A 23,675-nucleotide genomic window follows, 5' to 3' on the forward strand; every position below is an offset into this window, starting at 1 on the left:
AAAGATGATTGATGCAGGTAGGGCAGTGAATGTTGTCTATATAGACTTCTGTAAGGCCTCTGACAACGTGCCTCATGGTAGACTGGTACAAAAGGTGAAGTCACACGGGATAAGAGGGGAGCTGGCAAGGTGGATACAGAACTGGCTAGGTCATAGAAGGCAGAGAGTAGCAATGGAAGGGTACTTTTCTAATTGGAGGGCTGTGACTCGTGTTGTTCCGCAGGGATCAGTGTTGCTCATTTTGAGTGAGTGTGCTTAACACTCACTTGGCTCTGTTTCACGTTCTAAGCTCTGGAGTCGCCAGGTGCCGTAAAGACACCGTCACAAGTATCAAGGTCAAGTTCAAAGCAATAAAGCTGTACACCAATTAGTAAGTCCAAAACAATTAGAGTTTATTATAATAACAATCATGCACACGCTAAAGATTAAACCTACTTCTACCACTAGACAACTAATACTTAGCTAAGAAGGAACTGCGAGGTCAGGGAACAAGGCCTTTGTTCTGGTCTGGTCTGCAGGCTTCGGATCTCTATCAGTCGGCAAGGGTGCAAGTAATACCGGTTTCAGGTAGCGTTCGTTGTTTAGGCACTTACGGATTGGTGGCTGCTGCTCGACGGCTGATGTAGAAGACAGGGGTCTGGAGGCTGGAGTCGGAGGCCGGAGACAGGAGACTGAACCATGTGCGGGACCTCTCTTTTATAGGTCCCAGAGGGTCCGCGCCCCTTGGGGCGGGCTCCCTCACCTGCTGGGGATCGATTGGGCCTCTTCCCAATCGATATGTTTTGAACCCCCGAATCCTAGGGCCGTTCCTTGATCGCTGGGGCGGTTCTTAAGACTTATTGTCCTGGCTTCTCTGGCTCCATCGTGTCTGGGCTGCTATTAAAAGTATCGCTTGATACTTAATTGTATCCATTGTACCTGGGACTGCCCGGTATCGCCTCATTAATATGCTAACGGCTTTCGCATTTACAGCGCTGCCTGATCTCTGCAGCTGTCAGGAAACCGGTTTCTGCAATTGTCTCAATGCTTAATGGCTCTGCAAGCTGTTTGCTCTTTAACATGTCCGTTTTCCCTGCACTCTTTGCAGTCTTCCATTTTGTGTTCGTTAGTTGCCATCTTAGATGGCTACATCAGTGCTGGGACCTTTGCTGTTCGTAATATATATAAATGATTTGGAGGAAAATGTAACTAGTCTGGTAGTAAGTTTGCAGACGACACAAAGGATGGTGGAATTGCGGATAGCGATGAGGAATGTCAGAGGATACAGCAGGATTTAGATTGTTTGGAGACTTGGGCAGAGAGATGGCAGATGGAGTTTAATCTGGACAAATGTGAGGTAATGCATTTTGGAAGGTCTAATGCAGGTAAGGAATACAGTGAATGGTAGAACCCTCAAGAGTATTGAAAATGAAAGAGATCTAGGTGTACAGGTCACTGAAAGGGGCAACACAGGTGGAGAAGGTAGTCAAGAAGGCATACGGCATGCTTGCCTTCATTGGCAGGGGCATTGAGTATAAGAATTGGCAAGTCATGTTGCAGCTGTATAGAACCATAGTTAGGACACACTTGAAGTATAGTGTTCAATTCTGGTCGCCACACTACTAGAAGGATGTGGAGGCTTTAGAGAGGGTGCAGAAGAGATTTACCAGGATGTTGCCTGTTTTGGAGGGCATTAGCTATGAGGAGCGGTTGAATAAACCCAGTTTGTTCTCACTGGAACGACGAAGGTTGAGGGGCGAGCTGATAGAGGTCTACAAAATTATGAGGGGCATAGACAAAGTGGATAGTCAGAAGCTTTTTCCCAGGGTAGAGGGGTCAATTACTGGGGGCATAGATTTAAGGTGCGAGGAGCAAGGTTTAGAGATGTATGAGGCAAGTTTTTTTACACAGATGGTAGTGGGTGCCTGAAACTCGCTGCCGGAGGTGGTGGAAGCAGGGACGATAGTGACGTTTAAGGGGCATCTTGACAAATACATGAATAGGGTGGGAATAGAGAGATATGGACCCAGGAAGTGTAGACAATTTTAGTTTAGACAGGCAGCATGGTTGGCACAGGCTTGAAGGGCCTGTTCCTGTGCTGTACTTTTCTTTGTTCTTTGTTTCCTGCTCACCTTAGAACAGCACAGGTGTTACACCCAGGAAGTTACACCCAGGCAGTCGCATTAGAACATGGGTTGGATCTGATATTTCCGAATTTGGCAGGTAAAACAGAACGCACAGAAGAAACATTACAACTCGAAAAAACCTGAGGCAACATTTGAGGTGGATGACTTGGTACATGTAAATAATTTTGGTCCAAATTAGTTCCCAGGAACGGTCGTGGATAACAGGTCCTGTGTCATATGAGATAGACGTCCAAGGAAAATGGGTGAAGAAACACCTGGACTATTTGGGAAGAGAATAGCACACCAATCCAGTGGGGGAATCACACCCCTAGTATGCCTGCCAGTGATATTGCTACAGATTAAAGTAATGCGCAGCAAGTTATCCCGACAGGGGTAGAGCCTAGTAATGTTCCAGAGATCACTGGGCACTGGGGAGCGTAACTGCACAAACGTGTCTTCTCATGAGAGTCAACCTGTTCAAACTGAAATTACCACAGCTACATGTGAATTGTGATGCTCCAAAGGATCAGGAAGTCCCGATGACCAACTTACCTTATAAGGGACTGTGCTGAGATCTATTGTTGCATAATATTGTAAATCGTTCCATTGTTGTTGTAATGTGTTTATCAGGGTCTTAAAGGGGGAGAGAAGTGGTAGCGTGCCCCTTAAGAAGATGAGTTGTTGGAGGGTCATATGACTAATCAGGCTGGAGTGCATGAATCCTGCGGGTTTTTTTTTAATGATATGGTTAAAATCAATGAGTATCTCAGTTTTATGACCTCTTAATCACAGCTTAAGTAATAATCTTCATTGTCACAAGTAGGCTTACATTAATACTACAATGAAGTGAAAAGCTCCTCGTCGCCACATTCCGACACCTGTTTGGGTACACCGAGGGAGAAATCAGAATGTCCAAATTACCTAACAGCACGTCTTTCAGGACTTCTGGGAAGTAACCAGAGCATCCGGAGGAAACCCACGCACACATAGGGAGAACGTGCAGACTCCTCACAGTAACCCAAGCCAGTGCTAACCGCTGTGCTACCTTGCTGCCCGATAAGACATACTGCCTGTATGTAACTTAAACCAGGGTTTTTAATAACATTACTGCAACAAATTGTCGCTCGTTATGCTTTCCTTAATTTGCTCTGTTTTAATTACCTTTTGCGCAAGAGTCGCCAGGTATCTTTCTGATACCACCACAAGGTTCAAAACCGAATACTGATCAATGACTCGATACACCAGTTAGTAAGTTTGAAATCAATACACATTTATTTACACACAGTCAATTATTACTCATGCACAAACTCTACTCACTAAACTACAACTACTACTAAAAGCCTATACTTAGCTTCAGGCGCCCACTCAGTGAGAGGAAAAATGGCCGTTGTCCGCGGAGTTCTGATACTGCTGGCTTCGAACTGGTATAGAATAGTAGCTAGGAGCACCTATCTCGTAGCGTGCGTTGACCTTAGACTTACTTGGCTGGTGCTTGGCGGGCCTCTCGTCGCTGAGAGCCAAATGCCAAGGTGAAGATGGAGAGTTCAAGATTTCTTAAGAGAGCGTTCTGACCTTGGGGACTCTGTTTTATAGCCCAAAGGGTTTCGCGCCCATCTGGGCGGACCCTGGACTTGGTCCCAATTAATTGGAACATGTCCCAATCGTTTGTATCGATTCTCTCCAATAATGGGGTCGTTCCTCGATCGCTGGGCGGGCCCTAGGTAACCGTTGGCCTGCCTTTGTTTTAGTCTCCACTGGCGCTGGGGCGTCTGCCCTGTTACCGATTCTTTAAATGTTTCTCTTTTGTCCCCGGAGATCTCTCAGTATTATGCTAATGGCTTGTAGTTTCAGTTCTGTCTGGGCTCTGCAAGTTCCAATCCACAGGAAACCTTGTACCTGCTTGTTTTTCTAGTGCTGTCCATTTTTCTCTGTACTCTTTGCGAATGTCCATTTTGGAATCGGGACGTGGCCACCCCAGGTGGCTACAAAATATAAAATACAATACACGGCATTTTCTTACATCCATCACATTCTCTTTGCTTCATATGTGGGGATGGTAAGTATCATCGAATTCCTACAGTGCAGAAGGAGGCCATTTGGCCCATTGAGTCTGCACTGACCCTCCGAAAGAGCATCCTACCTAGGTCCACCCCTCTGCCAGTGGTCAGCACTGCTGCCTCACGGCGCCAGGGATCCGGGTTAGATTCCGGCCTTGGGTTACGGTCTGTGTGGAGTTTGCACATTCTCCTGGTGTCGGCATGGTTTATCTCCGGGTGCTCTGGTTTCCTCCCACAATCCAAAGATGTCAGTGGATTGGCCATAATCAATGAGCAGGGTTACAAGGAGAGGGCCGAGGCGTTGGTCGGGTGCTCTTTCAGCGGGCCGATGCAGACTCAATGGGCCGAATGGACTCGTTCTGCACTGAAGGAATTCTATGACACTTACCATCCCCCACAGCCAAAGTGCCCCTTAATTTATTTCATAAACGTTGCTCATCCTGCCTCCTTCAGTCATACAAATCTTAATTCCCTTCCTCTGCCTGTCCTAATTCCATTCCCTTGCCACTGAGAACGATAAATCATATGGTCTTCTTTTATAAAAGAGTGAACACCCCTTTACTACCTTCCCAATAACTTCCTTTTTTTGGATCTAAGTCAATATTGCTTTGATGATGCCTTGGTGTAGCGCATGGGACGTTTCCCTACGTTAAGTTAGCGGTACAAAGCAATCTTTGTTGTTGGCGACCCATTTACCTGTGCAGGCGCGCTGGGAGGAGTAGGCCTCGGACGTTGCTATAGTGACAGGAAGCCGCGAGCCGAGCTTTCAAGCGTTCGGCGTAGAAGAGCCGGCAGCAGCGCGGGCTCGCGCGCTAATTTGCGCCTTCGTTCCTTCTTGTTAAAATAGAGGCGAGAAAATGGCTCACACGATAATCTCTGCCAAGCTGCCGCCTCACATCGACCCGACCAAGGCGCCCATTGCCTTCGGGAACCGGGCTTTGCCCAGACTGAACTTGGAGCTGGAGGATCCCGAGCTCCTGACCCGGCAGCGGGCACTCATGGCTCTGTGTGACCTGCTGCACGACCCCGAGTTAGTTTACACGGCGGTGGAGGTCGGTAAGTGAAGACCCTCCTCCCACCCCCCCCCCCCGTTCACTTGCACTGCACAAAGAAAAAGGAGGGTATCAAGTTCAGAGAAGCTCGAGGAGTTGGCGTCCAAACTGATTCCATGCCCCTCCCCCTTTAATTTACTGAAGTGCTCAGTAAATGTGAGGGGTGTGAATGCACTTTCCCACGTAGGTACTTATTATAAACTGCAAAGAACTCTGGTATCCTAGATAAAGATTGGCAGTGGGGACATGAAAGGGAAAAAAAGCCAGAAAACAGGTGAGGCTACCTCAAAGGCTGTTGCTACACTTCCCTGACTATTTACCCAACTCCAAGACCTGGGTGTTGGCAATTTTCCCACAAAGCTAAAACTTTTCTGTGATGGCTAGCCATTTTCCATAAGCATGCTCCCATCAGAATTCTCGGTTACCAAAGAAGCAGAAGAAATCAAATTGGACTTGAAATGTTAACTACTTTTCTATCTGCCGATGCAACCAGACTTGCTTCGTTTTTGCAGCATCTTCTGTTTTCTTTTTAAAATGATCTTTATTGTCACAAGTAGGCAATGAAGTTACTGTGAAAAGCCCCTTGTCGCAACATTCTGGCGCCTGTTCTGGTACTTGGAGGGAGAATTCAGAGTGCCCAAATTACCTAACAGCACATCTTTTGGGACTTGAAATGAAATGAAAATCGCTTATTGTCACGAGTAGGCTTCAATGAAGTTACTGTGAAAAGCCCCTAGTTGCCACATTCCGGCGCCTGTTCGGTGAGGCTGGTATGGGAATTGAACCGTGCTGTTGGTCTGCTTTAAAAGCCAGTGATTTAGCCCAGTCTGCTAAACCAGCCCCTTGTGGGAGGAAACCCACGCAGACACTGGGAGAATGTTCAGACTCCACACAGACAGTGACCCAAGCCGGGAATGGAACCTGGGGCCCTGGCGCCGTGAAGCAACAGTGCTAACCACTGTGCTACTGCCGCCTGCTTGGTTACCCGTTTGGGCTGAAACCCAATGTATGCATTCTGTTGGAACCTCAGCCAAACATTCTATTCAACATCCAGTTTGTCATCTCTGGTCCATTGTAAACTATCACAGCTAAATATTCCCTTGCTACCTTCTTGACTGGATTTTCCCACACCTTTTGACCTGCTTCAATGCAAACTCCAGTTGTTTTGGAATTTTGTAACTTGTTATTCTTCTGCACATTATTCAACACTCCTACCCTACTACTTATTGCTTTGCACCCATCGATGATCTGTTTCCAGTTTTCAAATCCCACTTTGAGCTTGCTTTATCCTCTTTAAGTGATGTTCAGACCTGCTGAGCAACTACAGCAATGTAAATTAAATGAAGGAAAATTAGAGGGAACAAGGCCAGTCACTTATATGTGCAATTAAAAATTGCCGAGTAGAATGTCCATGAAACTATCATCAATTAATCTTTGTTGCATCTCTTCATTCCATAATTTTGAATGATAGAATACTAAGCACAAATCCCTTCAATACTAAAGGGAAATAAAAACACCACACTAGGAGGGGTGGGGGTTGGAAAAACTGCCAACATTATTTTGAATAAAAGCTTAAAGTATAATTTGCAATTAGAAATCACAGATAAGACACAACGATGCTTTCTCCTCCCTGTTGGCCTGTGCTTCATGGTGCGCTGCCACTTGGATTTGCAATATTTAAATGTTCAGGTGCTGAGGTCATGGTCTCAGTTCACGTGCATTCTGCTTTTTCACCTGTGAGACAAAAATGGACTCTGTTAGCTTCAACATCGTTCATTTTCTACTTCAAATTTACCAAAGATGGAAACACACATTAAACTCATTATAGTTTTCAAAGCTGTATCAAACTGTTATCTATTTCCCTGGGCAAAATGTGATTGATTTCCCAGACATTCAGCTTTTATGGTTCACCCTATTTATTTTCCTGTTTTCTAGTGTGTGTTTCCTAATTCTCTGGTTTTGAATGCTTAAAATAATTGATCTCCTATGGTGCTGCTCATGAACCAAAAAGTAATTTTTTTTTATTTGTTCATGGGACATTGGCATTGCAGGCTGTGCCAGCATTTATTGCCCATCCCTAATTGCCATGAGGGAACAGTTAAGAGCCAACCACATTGCTGTGGCCCTGGAGTCACATGTAGGCCAAACCACTTCCCTGAAGGACATTAGTGAACCAGATGGATTTTTATGACAATCTACAATGGTTTCATGGTCATCATTTGACTTTTAATTCCAGATTTTTATTGAATTCAAATTTTACCATCTGCAGTGGCGGGATATGAATCTGGGTCCCCAAAGCATGACTCTGGGTCTCTGGTTTACTAGCCCAGTGACAATACTAGTCCAGTGACAAAACCACTATGCCACCGCCTCCCCTATATTACTATATTATATGTAAAGTAATGTATCATTTTGTCTTTATTCCATTGCTCTGGCTTTACTATATAATTTGTTAATTTTACAATAAATAGGAGAAAATGTAGAACACCTGTCACGCTGTCCTCCTAATTTATGTTCTTCGATGCTGCTAATACCATTGTTAGACCATTAGACGCACTGTTTTTCTGGAAAAATATCCGCTAAAATTGCCTTAAGGCTTATGGTCTGAAGGTTAGCCCATCAGAAAGATCATTCGCGTGTGATTTGGAGTTGCAGATGGTAGTTATGGTGCCACTAGTTTGTTGTGGGTTTTCTGTCAAATCTGGTGCGAACACAATGGATGAAAAACAGAAAAGGTTCCCTTATAAATGGTCATTGGATAAACATATGGATGATAATGGAATAGTGTAGATGGGATTTGGATTAGATTCACAGGTTGGCGCAACATCGAGGGCTGAAGGGCCTATACTGCGCTGTAATGTTCTATAAGGGAGGATTCAAACTGGATGAAAGATGTCTTGGTCTTCTTTCAACTGAAGAAATTATACATGCATTGAAGCAAGAAGAGGAAGAATGAATAGAAATGGAAAAGAGCAAGCACATTTTTCATGGACATGCTGCAAAATGACCACAGCTGGAAGAAGAGGTGCAAAATTGAATAAGTAGACCACAGTAAAAAATTTAATTTCTGTTATACCAATATTATTGTATGTGAAAGAGTGTGATGAATGTAAGAAAATGCTGTATATTGTATATTATATTTGTTGCAGTAATGTTATTAAAAACTCTGGTTTAAGATACATACAGGCAGTATGTCTTAACGGGCAGCAAGTTAGCACAATGATCAGCACTGTTGCTTCACAGCGCCATGGTCCCAGGTTCGATTCCCGGCCTGGGTCATTGCCTGTGTGGAGTCTGCACATTCTCCCCGTGTCTGTGTGGGTTTCCTCCGGGTGCTCCGGTTTCCTCCCACAAGTCCTGAAAGGCGCGCTGTTAGGTAATTTGTACATTCTGAATTCTCCCTCTGTGTCCCCGAACAGGTGCCAGAATGTGGTGACTAGGGGCTTTTCACAGTAACTCCATTGCAGTGTTAATGTAAGCCTACTTGTGATAATAAAGATTATTATTACTAAAGCTGTGATTAAGGGGTCGTAAAACGGAGTTAATTATTGCTTTAAACTATATACTTGTTTACAGATAGGTGGCTAATGGCATTGTTTTTATTTCAGAGGATCACTGGGATGTAGATAATTTGAGGGATGGTGCTTCGTCCTGGTTAACAGGTCATGGGGCATCTCAGTGGAAAGAGACCGAAGTATGCCTTATGATGAATTTAAGGGGTGGAACTAGGTCTGCCTGTAGTTTGCCATTTGTCATAGAATTTTAGTATGACAAGAATGGTCTTCAGCTGACTCCTGAAGCGCTCTCTCCAAGGTCTTTGCATAGAGAAAAGCAAGGAAACCTTTTTTTAATAAGTCGTCTTTGAGCTACGTTGCTTTGCTTAGTTGGAATATATATAGTTGCAAGTGTAGGGAGTAGTATTTCCTTTTATTTAAAATCTGTTTTTAACTTAATTGTAAAGTTGTTACTGTGTTGTTAATGTGATTGATTCTGTGTTTAGATTCTGTGTTTAAATTAAAGTTTGTTTTAACAAATAAGATACCTATTTTCAGTGTTATCACTCCTGTGGCGAAGTATCCTTTCCTCACAGTTTTACAAATTGCAAATTGTTGGTTCTTGTCTGGGATCCTAATAAGAGTAGGTGGTGTTACTGATTTTGGTGCTACAGACTTATGAAAAGGCACATGTGAACTAGAGCTAGGATAGTACAGTAAATACAACAACTTTGTGATTAATGCAAGGGAGAAACTACTTTCTGAACTTGGACAGATAGACGATTTGATTAAAATTTCCCTAACACTTGATGTTTCATTGGACATGACTGTGGACATGAAAAGTGCTAAAAAAAATACCAATACAAATATCTGGTCATAAGAAGACCCACTACAGTGTTCTGCCAGCAGAAAACTGCTGCTGTTACTTATCCTTAGAGAAAAAAACGCACCAATGTTGAAATTTTGCATGACATTTTTTTGTTCATGTTTATCTGGCTAGAGAAAGTATAATCAAGGCATCCAGATGGCCTTCTTAAAAAAAAAAAATGTCCCCAGTCGTGTGATCAGGGCTGCCACAAACATGAAGTCTGTGGAATTGAAATTGCAGCTAACTGTGATTTCAGGCAGTTTTAAATGCCAGTTACAGCCCTTGGACCCTTTAGTTAACGATTCATTTAAAGCATGCTTGAGAAATGCTCCAAATGAACGAAGGCACCAAATTGTAATTTAGCACTGAATGGACGGATTAATTTGCCCATTCTTTTGCAGCCGTGCAAGTGGGTGAGGAATATGTGGCAATGATTGAAACAATTGTGCAGTCATTCAAGAAATGTGGCATCTGCAATGCCCTAGATGGCAGTGAAGATGCTGTTCTATTTCAAGAAAGTGGCAGTTCACTTTCACCAGTGACGATGCGTGTGACTGCAGTGATGAGGACCTTTTTGGGCTTCTGCATTGTTGTTTCCGTTCAATAATGGTAAATATGCAGATCAGATACTTTCATGGACAGAAATATTCTTTCCTAATTATTTGTTTTTACAATCATAGTGCATCTTATGGTGTGGCAAATGCAGTGCATTTAAAAAAAAAAAGGTTTTTATGTAACCCACTTGGATCTGGTCTGTGATGGAAATTTTGTCATTGTGATGTAATTTTGAATGTTGTTACCAGGGACCAATGAAATTTCACTGTATAAACAATATTTCCTGCCCCTACCTGGCCTGCCTTCAATGGCACATTAGTTGCAATTTGCGACACTGCTAGCAAATGACACAGCTAGCATAATTACATGATCATTGTTCAGCAGTGAATTTGCTTAAAGTTATTATTTTAAATGGCTATGGTTATTTTTGGCCAATAAAGGTCACTAGAAAGTATTGATGATCTCTTTGCATAATACAGATTGTGTGACTTTTAGCGTCCTAGAATATATAAATTTGGAAAAATCTCTTATTTATGGAAGCTTGACATGGAATTGTCCTTCCAATTCATATTGTATATTATTTTGTACATTGTGTTAAAGTAATTTCCAGCTACATAGAACATACAGTGCTGAAGGAGGCCATTCGGCCCATCGCGTCTACACCGACCCACTTAAGCCCTCACTTCCAACCTATCCCCATAATCCAATAACCCCTCCGAACCTTTTTCGGTCACTAAGGGCAATTTAGCATGGCCAATCCACCTAACCTGCACGTCTATGACTGTGGGAGGAAACCGGAGCACCCGGAGGAAACCCAGGCAGACACGGGGAGAACGTGCTGACTCCGCACAGACAGGGACCCAGCAGGGAAGAACCTGTGACTCTGGCGCCATGAAGCCACAGTGCTAATCACTTGTGCTACCGTGCTGCCCTAAATACAATATTGTATTCATATTGGATCTAATTTTCCAATTATAGTTTCAATGAGGATTTTTGGTGGGCTTCAGCGCATGATTTTTCCATCGCGTGCATTGGTGATGGGTGAGGTTCCCAATCACCAACCTGTATTCAGTAAATTTAGTTCACTTGGTCTGTATTTTAAAACATTTTCCAATTAGGGAGCAATTTAGCGTGGCCAATCCACCTACGCTGCACATCTTTGGGTTGTGGGGGCTGAGACCCACGCAGACATGGGAAAAATATGCAGACTCCACACGGACGGTGATCTGGGGCCGGGATCGAATCCAAGTCCTCGGCACCGTGAGGCAGTAGTGAGGTGTGCATTAATACTTCTGAGTTGAATAGGTTTGGGAAAAGCTTTTAATAATTCTTGTGTCACTGGTGAGCAAAAGCCAATAGAAAATTGTATTTCTGGAAACTGGCTTTACAGCCTTTTCCTCTTTGTTTGTTCTTGGATACAGTTGTAAGATAAATGACCGGTATTTAGAGGACCTGATACTTGAAGATGATAAACAACTTGAAAAAAAACAGCCTCTGTTCTCGGGATCAATTCCAGCTCAGTAAACAACATGAGGATTGATTTTTGATGTACTTTAAAGGAAACACTTAAATTTGGATTATTTCACACAGGCTCAAAATGTCTTTACGTATTCAGTTTGGTGCTGATGATGTGTAGTTAGAAGAAATGTAATCTAATGTTGGTATTCATGTCACCAGAAACATCATGCAATGATCATATAGTAGCTTATGGTATTTTCAGGTAGTATCGCTGAGGGTGAATTTCCACTATGACTGCAGCATTGGTGTGAAGTACAACATGAAAGAGTTATAGGGCAGAATTTAATGGAAAAATGTCTAAGTTCATTTGTGGTGGGTTTTACAGGAAGTTTCCAGTCGGCTCTGCTGGTGTGTTCCCCACTGCTATCAAACGGCACTTGGGGTGCAATTTCATGGCTGCGTTGCACTTAAGCGAGAGCTCGACAAGGTCATTAAATAGCGGTAAAGGCAAAAAACAAAGATTCCAGGCGCTGATCCATTCGCGATCTAACCGGCTTACTCCCCTTGGTAAAATTCTGGATCTCACCTTAGCGTGGTGAGAAACCATTAATCACAACTTAAGGCCAAACTCCATACAATTAAAGGAAGCGACCTCTATCTAACGGCTTCCCGTGATCAAATGCCCTCTACATCAAGTGGTCACGCGGGTGACGGTTAGTACTCCTTTTTGAAAAAGTGAAGCTGTTGGAAGGCTGCTGCAGGGACACGAAGAAGTGATGAGCCATCTTCGCTCACAGAGCTGGGGCCACTGGGTTTACTGCCCTGGTGCTCGGACGTGGTGGGGGAACAACAGGGGGGCCAGCCTCGGTTGGGGTGGGCGCCATGGAGTGTGGGGGATGCGGAGCAGGAGGTGGTGGGGGGGGGGGGGGGGGGGGGTGGCTGCCCATGATCTCGGCTGGCGGGTCTAATCGCCTGTGGGTCCGCCATGCTAACCATTGAATCATGTGTTCTAGTTGCGGGGGCAGCCCTAGCCCTTGTCTGTGTGCTCCATAGAGGCCTCTGGCTGTGTGTGCGGCTGAAGGCTATTGCTAATTGGGAATTGGCAATCGTAGTTAAGTGAGCACGTCACATTTCCCACATTGGGTTCCTGTGGGTGGGCGTGGCATGTAGCAAGTGAGAGTTATTGCCCAGCATCCCAATCAGACCGGGATACCTGAACATTGTGCCTGAACACTGCAATGCCCAACATCCGAACACCAGGGGCTGGGCCCCGGCACTGCAGATATTATCGCGGCGGAAGAGTGAGTGAATGCACTGGGGAGGGGACCTGCGCCCGGTCCAGTAATGTGTGCGACTGTCTGGGTTGCAGGGTGTGGGGTCCGGTGAGCAGGGGCCTTCGCTGCGGCCAGGCGTGCATGGGCAAGGTGTGTCGGGAGTGGTGGGGGAGTAATGGGAGGGGACTGAAGGATCCCTTGGTGGAAGACATTGCTGGTTGTCCGTCTCACACCATCTCCTAATTCCTTACAGATATTGCATGGAATGGACAATATTTTGGACCCAGCGAAACTTGCCCTAATGGTGCAGCTGGCAGGACAGGCTGGCAGATGCTTGCGAAGGCGGTGGCCAATGTGCACCTCCCCGCCCTGCACCCTGTTGACCCGGTCACCATCAGGCCAGAGAGGGATCCAGAAAGGGAGGCCCATGATGGCCCAAGGTGTACAAGCATGTCTGGTCTTTCAAGCAGATGATGGACAGCACGTGCTGCAGGAGGCTCCGCCTCAACAAGGAGACGGTACGGCACCTGTGCCATTTCCTCAGGGACTTGGCACCCATGTGGAGAAGGAGTATACTGCTCCCGGTAGCCGTCAAGGTCACTGTAGTCCTGAACTTTTACACCTCATGATCATTTCAGGGCTTGAGCGGGGACTTGTGTGGCATCTCACAAGCTGCAGCCCAAAAGTGCATCTATCAATTCATGGATGCTCTGTTTGCCCGGGCAGCTATCTGTAAAAACTTTGTCATGGACCAAACCCAACAAGATGGCCGGACACAGGATTCTCCTCCACCGACGGGATTGTCCAGGGGCTAAGAGATGGCACACATGCCACCTTGCTCTCACTCGGCCTTCAGGAAGTGCTCTATATCAACAGATATGGGTCCACTCCCTGAACATCCAGCTTGTGTGCGACAAGATCATACATGTGTGTTATCGATTCCCAGGGGTGTGCACAACAGCGGCATCCTCTGCCTCTGCAAGGACCACCCCAGGATGCTCGGCTGGCTCTTGGGTGCTGCTACAGGGTGGCTGACATCCCCCTCTGAATATCACAGCCGCACCTTATTATCCACATCATCTCCGGGTAAACCTGGTCCAGAGGCTCAGCATCTGATGTGAACCCAGCTGGGTCCTGAGATCCAGCAGACCTCTGACTGCTGTCTCACCTGAGCATTCCTGCCTCCGCCTGATGTGCATCTGCAACAGTGCGGTGCTCACCATATTGTGCCCCAGAAGCCTGATCACTACCGTTGCCCACTGAAGTGTGTGTCTCTGCACTGGTGGAGGGTGGGGATGACAGCTGTGCCACGACTATTATGGTGGCATCCTTCAAGCTCTCCTTCAAAGTGTTCTCATGGGTGGCAGGGGGTGGGGACCACCCCAGATGGGCTGATGCCATCGGCTGACGGTCCTGAGGGAGAATCAACACTTAGTCGGTGGGTCAATCTGTATGGCATTGACAACTCACGTTTGACAGGTCATCTGGGTGGCGACCGGTGGATCCTCACCTCTGCGACATGTGCCGACCTCCACGTTGGTGACCGATCTGTCCGTGGCCAACTCTGTCACCTCCATGGCCTATTCCTCATAGGGGGTGAGGACTCTGATGTCCAGCAGCCTGCCGCCCGTCTGGGCCCCTTCCCATCGGTTGTAGGTGTACTTCTCACCTGAAATCCACAGTGTTCAACAGCCGTCCCAGGTCGGTGTCACCAAAGCGTGGGGCTGGTCTCCATGGCGGCATGGCTGTGAGCGGAGTGGGATTGGCTGTGCAGGAGCGGTTTCAAGTGCAGCTGTCACTTGTTAACCTGGGGGCTGGCGAGCGCAGACCGGGACAAATCAGCCGGTGAACCATGATTTGTGTTGTGAATCCCAATGGGGCCTAGTTAAATAGATCAAATTAACATTTTATAGTGGTGACGGCCTCACCGGGTCAAGCGTCGGGGATGTCGCAGCATTTCCCGTTCGCTACCACACTTGGAAACCTTTCCATTAAATCGCGTCCTGAGCCATGTTCTTGTGCCCTGGGGAGTTTCTCTCTGGTTTACCCCACTTAAAAAATTCCCAGCGCTGGGGAGCTGAACTCAGATTGGGATGCCATTTTGAAAGGCCCCTAGGTACCTGTCCTGCTGCGCTCCACCCTTTATTCCGCTCCACTCTACTTTCATGGGTATGTCTCCCTTGGACCCTGACCCTTGGCAATGCGACCAGGTATCCAGGCACCCTTACATTGACAGCGTGTCATCCTGGCAGTGCCCCACCAGCTGGCAGTGTCACCGTGGCACCATAGCAGTGCCAGGATTGCACCAGGTGGCATTGCCAGGGTTCCAGGCTGGCAGTGTCAGGGTGCCCAGAGAGCACCAGCATTGCCAGGGTACCACCCTACTTTGAGGGCATGCACTTGGAGGCCTCTGATCCCCTGGGAGACCTCCACGAGTGCTGTTCATTCTGGTCCCCATTTGTGGAGATCAGTACTGAATGGCCCTGGTCCCAGGTCTTCCAGGCGAAGGGGAAAGATCCCAATGCCTTGGCTGTCTCTCTTTAATATGCAGATTTGCTAAAAAGCGATTCCACCTGGGTGGGATTTACATCTGGGTGGGATTTACATCGCCATGTTGCGTAATCGAGTTAGATCTTGCAAGGCATTGTGAGCCGGGTAGAGCCCTTGAGCGGTGTCTCCCGGCTTCTATCAGCTACACTGCGCCGCAGCAAGCTGCTTTTTGGGCACAGTGTGACCATAAAACCGCACCTTGAATCTCTGGGGGATGTCTCCCGGCTTCTATCAGCTACACTGCGTCGCAGCAAGCTGCTTTTTTGGCACAGTGTGACCATAAAACCGCACCTTGAATCTCTGGGGGATGCTGTCTATTTGTCTCTGAAGTGGCAGACGAAATCCCACCTTTTCCACCAGGCGTGAATGCACTCTTGGACAAACTTGCTTAAAATGGATCTGAGACGAGGTAAACTTTGATTATTTCACTTGACTTTAGCTCTATTAACACAGCCTAACCTACAAATTGCTTTGTGCTTCCAGCAGATATCATTGGGAACATTGGGAGAGTGATTGATTTTTGAATGATCGTTCTGCATGGAATTATTCATGGGAATGACTTTGTGTGCCATTTAATAGATGAAGAGGAACTAAGCAATATGAATGATCACAGGAGGAGGCTCTGATCTTAATAATAATCGCTTATTGTCACAAGTGGGCTTCAATGAAGTTACTGTGAAAAGCCCCTAGTCGCCACATTCCGGCGCCTGTTCGGGGCGGCCTCAACGGAAATCGAACCCGCGCTGCTGACTTGTTCTGCATTACAAGCCAGCGGTTTAGCCCACTGTGCTAAACCAGCCCCTCTCTTGCTATTATTCATTAAAAGAATATATCGACCCTGCTCCTGCCATGTTTTGAGCCAGCAGCTGTGCCTCAACAGGCTGTGCTTGTTATGTTCTGTGTTATGGCCATAGTACAGATGTACACAGAACATCTAGTTCTTTGACTAATAAGGTAATTTATTAACAATATAAACACATGAAAAGATAACTAACAAATTGTGATATATCAGTTACGAATAAATGACTTCAGTGAATTCGCCTGGAGCTACTTCCAGTGCGAATATCCTCTTGTACGACTTTCTACCAACTCCTGGATATTTCTAGTCACATGTTAAATCTCTGTCGCCACTGGCTGGTTGGAGGTCGCATCGATAAATATATGCATTGATGGAAAACTATATACAAAACTGCGCACAGGTTTATTACCACATCACTCTTCCTTTGGAAGTGTTAATGTTTACATACAAATGTAACTGTGCTTAACATTTACATTCAAATGTAACTGTGCTTTACACAACATGATCGGCACAATAATTTTAAACCAGGGCATATGTACATGTAACTGGTTTACCAAACATGATATGCCTGATAATTTTAAATGTCTCCCTTATGCACAGATTATTACACACTCTAAACACCATTATCCCATTGGTCTTCTGAATCTTGACCGGATACTCGATTTTGCTTCAACTTTCGGAAGACCCGTTCTCTGACTGGCCTTTTTTGTGTCACCAACTTCTTTAACCTTTTGAAGCGATGCTTCCTACTCCGCCTCCGTGTATTTTCTTGCGTATCAGCTGTGTTGCCGATGCCGTGTCTTCACTGTTGCGGGTGCTACCCAGCCGACCACCTGTGCCCTCAACAATTCTCTTCCCCTTCTCATTTGAATGATCCGCTGATTGCGTATCCTTTTCTTTTTGTCTCTAGTGGCATCCTTCTTGCTGCTGGACTCTGTCAAGGGATTAGCCGGTACCGGATCCCTTGCTCTGAACGCTGACTCTGGCTCTTCTGTCACAATAGCTGAGTCTGGGGCCTTTGCTGGATTGAGGAGTCTCGGTGCTTGCGCTTGAATACTGTGCTGCATGTGCCTCAACTGGTGGGGCACACTGTCGGCAACCTTTTGGACGTATTCACAGTTGCAGGCAAGTTTGCGACTTCAGGAATGATCTGCACATCCTTGCATTGCGGTGTCTTGGCTGGATCAATGTCCTCAACATCAGGCGTGGCTTCTTCATTTTACTTTTTTGCCTCAATGAGTGGCTCATCCTCATCTGATATGATGATATATGCTTTTTCTTTTGTTGGAGAACTGATTCGTGGCTCATCCTCATCTGCTATCATGATACACACTTCGTCATTCGTTGGGGAACCGGATAAAGATGTATCATGTGTTCTTCCTGCAAGTCTTTTGGTGGACTGGCCTCAAGTATTGGGGAATCAACTGCAGGAACCATTCTGTGGGCATAGGATGATTCATAGTACTGGTCTGGAGCCAATTTCTCTAAAATGGGGATTATGTCTTCAGTAACCAGCCTGTTTGCAGTTTATTTGCTGTCTTCTGATTGATCTGCTGTTGCAACCTCACTCTCAGCCTCTGTACACACCATCGTGGAGCTCTCACATTTAGCCTTGTCCTGCGTCGATTGGGTGCTGCTTGCGATCACCTCGTCACTACTGACAAACCAACTGAGTAGTGTTTTATAGTCGTCCTCTTCTGGCTCATCATCTGAGTCTTCACTTTCTTCATTGTAACCATGGTCATCGTAATTATCATCACCATCATAATCTGCAATAGCTTCTCCTGTAAAGTAACAGTAAGAAGTCTTACAACACCAGGTTAAAGTCCAACAGGTTTGTTTCAAACACGAGCTTTCGGAGCACGGCTCCTTCACCTGAAGAAGGAGCCGTGCTCCGAAAGCTCGTGTTTGAAACAAACCTGTTGGACTTTAACCTGGTGTTGTAAGACTTCTTACTGTGCTCACCCCAGTCCAACGCCGGCATCTCCACATCCTGTAAAGTAAGACATTGCACATGGAATTATGTCTTCATGCAAGAAATGACCAATTTCAAAGTCACAGCGAATCTTGCTGCAGAACCTTCATCCAACTCTCCATGCTCTGGAACTTCAGAGGAACTGAAGAAAAAGTTATTTGGTACAGCTTTTGTAACTGTTCTAACAGTGCCATGACCCTTATGCTTCTGCTTTGTTTTAATGGTTTTCAATGTGACATTTTTTTTCTTACTTCCAGTCAATCTGGCACCCTGTGCATCCTGTAATTTCTAGTTCATCAAAGAAAAGAAAATCAAACTCGTCAGGCTGTGACTCCATCTGGTATGCTTTCGCGAGTATCTCATTTGTGAAATACTCATTTGGTTCAAACTTAAATTCCAGAGTAAAGATCATTGGCTATCAAGCTCTAAATGTTTCACAGTTATATCTTGCAGATGCTATAAGATGGGCTCATTGTAAAAGGGTTTCCTTTACTCCACAACAGGCTGGTATTGGGTGTTACTGATAACAGCGGGTGTCTCTCTTCTGCAGGTGTTGAAACCACAACCCAGAAGTGTTACACTGGGACAGCTTCGCAAGAGAGAGGGAACAAGTCTCACTGTTTATGCCGAACCAGTGGGTTTGTCCTTATGCCACACCAATTCCTTAACTACCACCTACGCCAGTGTGAGTCTCTCTCCTGTTGATGGTGAAATGTCACCCGGAAGTGCCACACTAGTGCAACTTCAAGAGAGAGAACACTGTTTATCCCTAACCAGTAGCCTTTCCTGAGTGAGTGTGTTCGAAGTGCTCGGATTCCTTTTGGTACTCGACTACGGAATTATGTTCTGGCAATTATTGTGGCTCAACCAGAGCGGACAGTGAAAGAAAGGTAAGACTACAACAACGGTAGATTTAAAAATAAATAATTTATTCAAGAAAATTAGGCCCTCCACAACTCCGACTATACCACACAAACACCGGTTTTAAAAATAGTATGGGAAGCAAGAAACTAAATGGCAATTCGAAAATTCTTACTTTTACACAGATTTACTTAAACACACACAAACATATATATATCCACTCACCCATCCCAACCTCAACAATCTAACCTAAGTGGGAGTTTCTGTGGGCTGAGGGAGTATATTTACCGTTCCCAGGAAAAATAGTTAAACCGGCACGGATGTCTCTGGCTCTTCTTCAAAAATGGCTGGTCTGTTTGGCTGCTGGGCCTTGATCCTGGTGTTCCTTTGGTCTTGTGGTCTGGTAGCAGCCTCGTAGCAAGTGAAGAGAGCACAAAGCAAGAGAGTGCGAGAGCTTTGAGTCCCGTATTTTTAAGGGCAAAAACCTGAATGAAGCTGACTGGCCCCTCCCACAGGTGAGTTCCAGGACAAAGGCCTGCTAATTGCTGGCAGGACAAAACTGATGGTTCCATAATGTCATCGGGGACTGCTGATCTCTTGAAAATGTCTCCAGTGGATGCTGGGGACAACTTTAATCGTTTTCCAATTAGTATACGGCACTTTCGTCTGGCCAGGGCCAAACTGATTTACATCCCATTGTTTCTCTTGGAGTGAATTCGGGCCATTTGGATCTTCCCGCATAATTTTTCCTTTGGTCCTGTCATGGCTCATGGCCCTGCTTTGTTTCCTAAATGAGATGATTCTGAGCCTTCAGGATGTATATTCTGCTGTCTGCCTGCAGACATGGATTCTGTTTAGGTACAGCATGTCCTTTTAAAATGGAATATATCCTTTCCAATTTTGTCCAGTTAATTCTTGTTGCTATAACTTACATCATCATGCTCCTGTATAATGTCACTGAGCATTTGCACATTTTTGAAGACTGAAAACCAGAATTCTGCAAATTCCCTTTGGATCCTCCATCTCTTCATCTAGTTTATCTTCCTCCACTTTTAATTTTTGCTTGTGCATCTCATCAGATAACTGCACTATTATATCTTGTTGCAAGTCGCAATGATCCTCTATCGCCTCGCTGTCTGGAATGCATAGCCACTCAACTAGGTTCAGGGCTTCGCGCGCGTCTGCTCCTATGATGGACTTGTGCTCCGTGTCCACAATGGAAAATGGTATGATGTGATGTCTGTTGTGCACCCATGCTTCGAGTTCACATGCTCAAGGAAGGACTATGGGCCTGCAAGGGAGGATTGGAGGGTTCTCGAAGTACAAACTGAATGTAGGGAAAAGCAAGATTTTCCCGGTAAATGAGCTGGGACAGCGGGCTAATTTAGGGGGATGCCATTTACGGTAGCGAGGGACAGTTTCGGTATTTGTGGATTCAGGTAGCGAGGGAATGGACGGGGCTCCATAAGTGGAACTTAACGAAGCTGGTGGAGGAGGCCAGGGAGGATCTTAAGAGGTGGGATACACTGTACTTAACGTTGGCAGGGAGGGTCCAAGTGGTGAAAATGAATATTCTGCCGAGGTTCTTGTTTATTTTTCAGGCTCTCCCAAACTTTTTTCAGAAATTGGACACCATCTTTTTGGACTTTGTATGGGCGGGGAAGGTGCCGAGGGTCGGGAGAACCCTGCTACAGACGCAGAGGCAGTGGGAGGGGGTTGGCATTGCCGAATCTGCTTCATTATTATTGGCCGGCGAATGTGGATAAGGTGCAGCAATGGTGGGAAAGAGAAGGGTTAAGAGTGGGTTAGGATGGAGGAGGAATCTTGTAAGGTGCCTAGTTTGAGGGCTATGGTGATAGCAGCATTGCTAATGGCTCCGAGTAGGTATTCAGGGAGCCCACGGTGAAGAAATGTGATCAGTTGAAGAGGCATTATAGGGTGGAAGGGATGTTGGCGTTAACACCGCTGTGCAAGAATCATGGGTTTGAGCCGGGGGGTGGGGTGATGGATAGTGTTTACAGGAAGAGGTGGGAAGTGGGGCTGGTCAAGGTGAGGGATTGGTATTTGGAGGAAGGGTTTGCCAGTCTGGAGGAGCTAAGGGAGAGGGTAAAACTGCTGAAGGGGAGAGTTCAGGTATATGCAGGTTAGGGACTTTGTGCGAAAGGTCTGGAGGGGGTTCCCTAGGTTGCCGGGATACATTCTGCTGGAGCGACCGCTGCTTCTGGATGTGGAAGGGAGATAAGAATTGGGGATATATACAAGCGGCTGGGGGCAGTGCGGCGAACGGGTGGTGAAGATCAAGGAGAAATGGGAAGGGGAGTTGGGAGGGGAGATCAATTGGGGAGTGATGGAACCATCAATTCACTAGACACGTGCTTTGAGATATGAACAGTGGTTTTAATCTACTTACTACAGAGCTAGCCTGTTACCCATTGAACTCTCGATGAACTGCAGGCTGGCTCTGGACAAGGGTCTTTATACAGCAAGTCCAGGGGGAGGAGTCATGGGCGGAGCCAAGGGTGGAGCCCTGTACAAACTCCTGAGCACTCCCAGAGCTACTCCCCCTAGTGGTCGGATAACGCTACTGCGCTTACAATGGTATTGGTAAATACAGTGTGAATTACTAAGTTACATTCACCACAGGGAGTATGGAGTGAGGCACAACGTAGGGTAAGCGGGACTTCCTCCTCTTCAAGGATGTGCTTGATACAGTTTAAGGTGGTGCATTGGGTGCATGTGACTCGGGCGAGAATGAGTGGGTTCTTTCAGGGGCTGGCAGATGAATGTGAGAGGTGTGGGCAGGGGCCAGAGAATCACACGCACATGTTTTGGGGTTGCGAAAAATTGGGAAGATTCTGGGTGCGACTGTTTGTGGTCTTACACAGGATAATGGAGGAGGAGGTGGACCTGGACCCTTTGGTGGCGATATTTGAGGTTCCAGAGAAGCTGGAGCAATGGAGAGGAGGAAGGCCAATGTCATGGCCTTCGCCTCTCTGAATGCACTGCGGCGAATTTTGCTGGAGTGGCAGTTGGCATCATCACTGGGGGTAGTGGCTTGGTTGGGTGATCTGTACGACTTCCTGCAGTTGGAGAAGATAAAGTATGAGTTAATCGGCTCTGCAGATTGAGAAAAGGTGGGGGATGTTTGTGACTGTGTGTGAGGAGCTATTTGTCGAAGTGGGGTGTGTGAAAAAGGGGAAACAATTTGTACAGACTCTATAGTTGATTGCTGGGAGGTATGTTTTCTGGGGTGTTTATTTGTTGTAACCTGTTTTGATACATGTTTGCAATAAAATATATATAAAAACACGCCAATTCTCAGCTACGTTACCGATTACTTGAAGCTGGTGGGGTGGACAAAACATCCACCTCTAACTTCACAGCCTTTCTGTGCATTGGATTCCACTTGCCCGTAGTTTACCAGGTAGGCGGAAGAATTTTATTTTTCCTTCCTTCAGCTTGTTTCATCCGTCTTCTCAGTTATCTTGAATTGTCTTCTTTTTAGAAAATATTTTATTGAGGCATTTATAATTTTAACATTTTAAACAACAGAGAGATCCAACACATGCAAAAACCCCAGAATAACATACCCAACTCCCCACAGCCCTAAACCCTAACTAGCCATACATTAGATTCCCTGCCCTTATTCATCACTTCCATGCGTCCTCCCCCTTCGCCCCCCCCACCTGCTGACGGTCAGTTTTCCTTGAAGAAGTCGATGAGTGTCTGCCACCTCCAAGCGAATCCCTGTGCTGAACCCCTTCAGGCGAACTTAATTTTCTCTAGCCTAAGAAACCCTACCATGTCACTGACCTTAACCCCCGACTTTGGAGGCTCCGAGTCTCTTCACCCTAGCAAAATCTGTCTCCGGGCCACCAGGGAGGCAAAGGCCAAAACGTCGGCCTCTCTCCCCCCTCGGGCTCCCAGATCTTCCGACACTCCAAATATTGCTATCTCTGGAGTCACCCTCCCTTCCAGGACCTCTGACATGACATCCGAAAATCCCTGCCAGAATCCCCTCCGCCTCGGACACACCCAAAACATATGTACATGGTTCACAGAACTTCTCCCACACCGCTCACACCTGTCTTCCACCTCCTCAAAAACCTACTCATCCTGGCCACAGTCATATAAGCCTTGTGAACCACCTTGAATTGGATCAGGCTAAGCCTGGCGCACAACGTGGATGCATTGACTCTCCTGCCTTCTCCCATAACCCGACTTCCAACTTCCCTCACCAGCTCTTCCTCCCACATCCTCTTCACCTCCTCAATTGGGACCCCTTCCCACTCCATCAGTTCCTTGTATATTTCCGAAACCCTCCCCTCCCCAACATCTATTTTAGACAACACTGCGTCCTGTAGTCCCCTTAGAGGGAGGTGAGGAAAGCTCGGGCCTGTCTCCGGACAAAATCCCGTACCTGCAGGTACCGAACCCCATTCCCACCTGGCAAACTCCTACTCTAGCTCCTCCAGGCTTGGGAAGCCCTCCTCAATGAAGAGGTCCCCAAATCTCACAATCCCTGCCCGCTGCCACCTCCTGAAGCCCCTAACCAGCCCCCCCAGAGTGAACCGGTGGTTATCACAGATCGGTGACCACACCGACACCCCCTCTAGTCTCACATGCT

The 23,675-nt window shown here is 46.3% G+C and overlaps 1 protein-coding gene across 1 annotated transcript in view; it reads left to right on the top strand.

The window, feature by feature from the left end:
- The first annotated feature begins 4,858 nt into the window (after positions 1-4,858).
- Positions 4,859-23,675, top strand: part of rsph14 (radial spoke head 14 homolog) — a 998,814-nt gene continuing 979,997 nt past the window's right edge. The window contains exon 1 of the mRNA XM_038793258.1: positions 4,859-5,218. Within this exon, the coding sequence (XP_038649186.1) occupies positions 5,020-5,218 (199 nt within the window). The 5' untranslated portion in view covers positions 4,859-5,019. The remainder of the gene's footprint in view (positions 5,219-23,675) is intronic.

The sequence above is a fragment of the Scyliorhinus canicula genome, chromosome 1, assembly GCF_902713615.1.
Source record: "Scyliorhinus canicula chromosome 1, sScyCan1.1, whole genome shotgun sequence".
Lineage (NCBI taxonomy): Eukaryota > Metazoa > Chordata > Chondrichthyes > Carcharhiniformes > Scyliorhinidae > Scyliorhinus > Scyliorhinus canicula.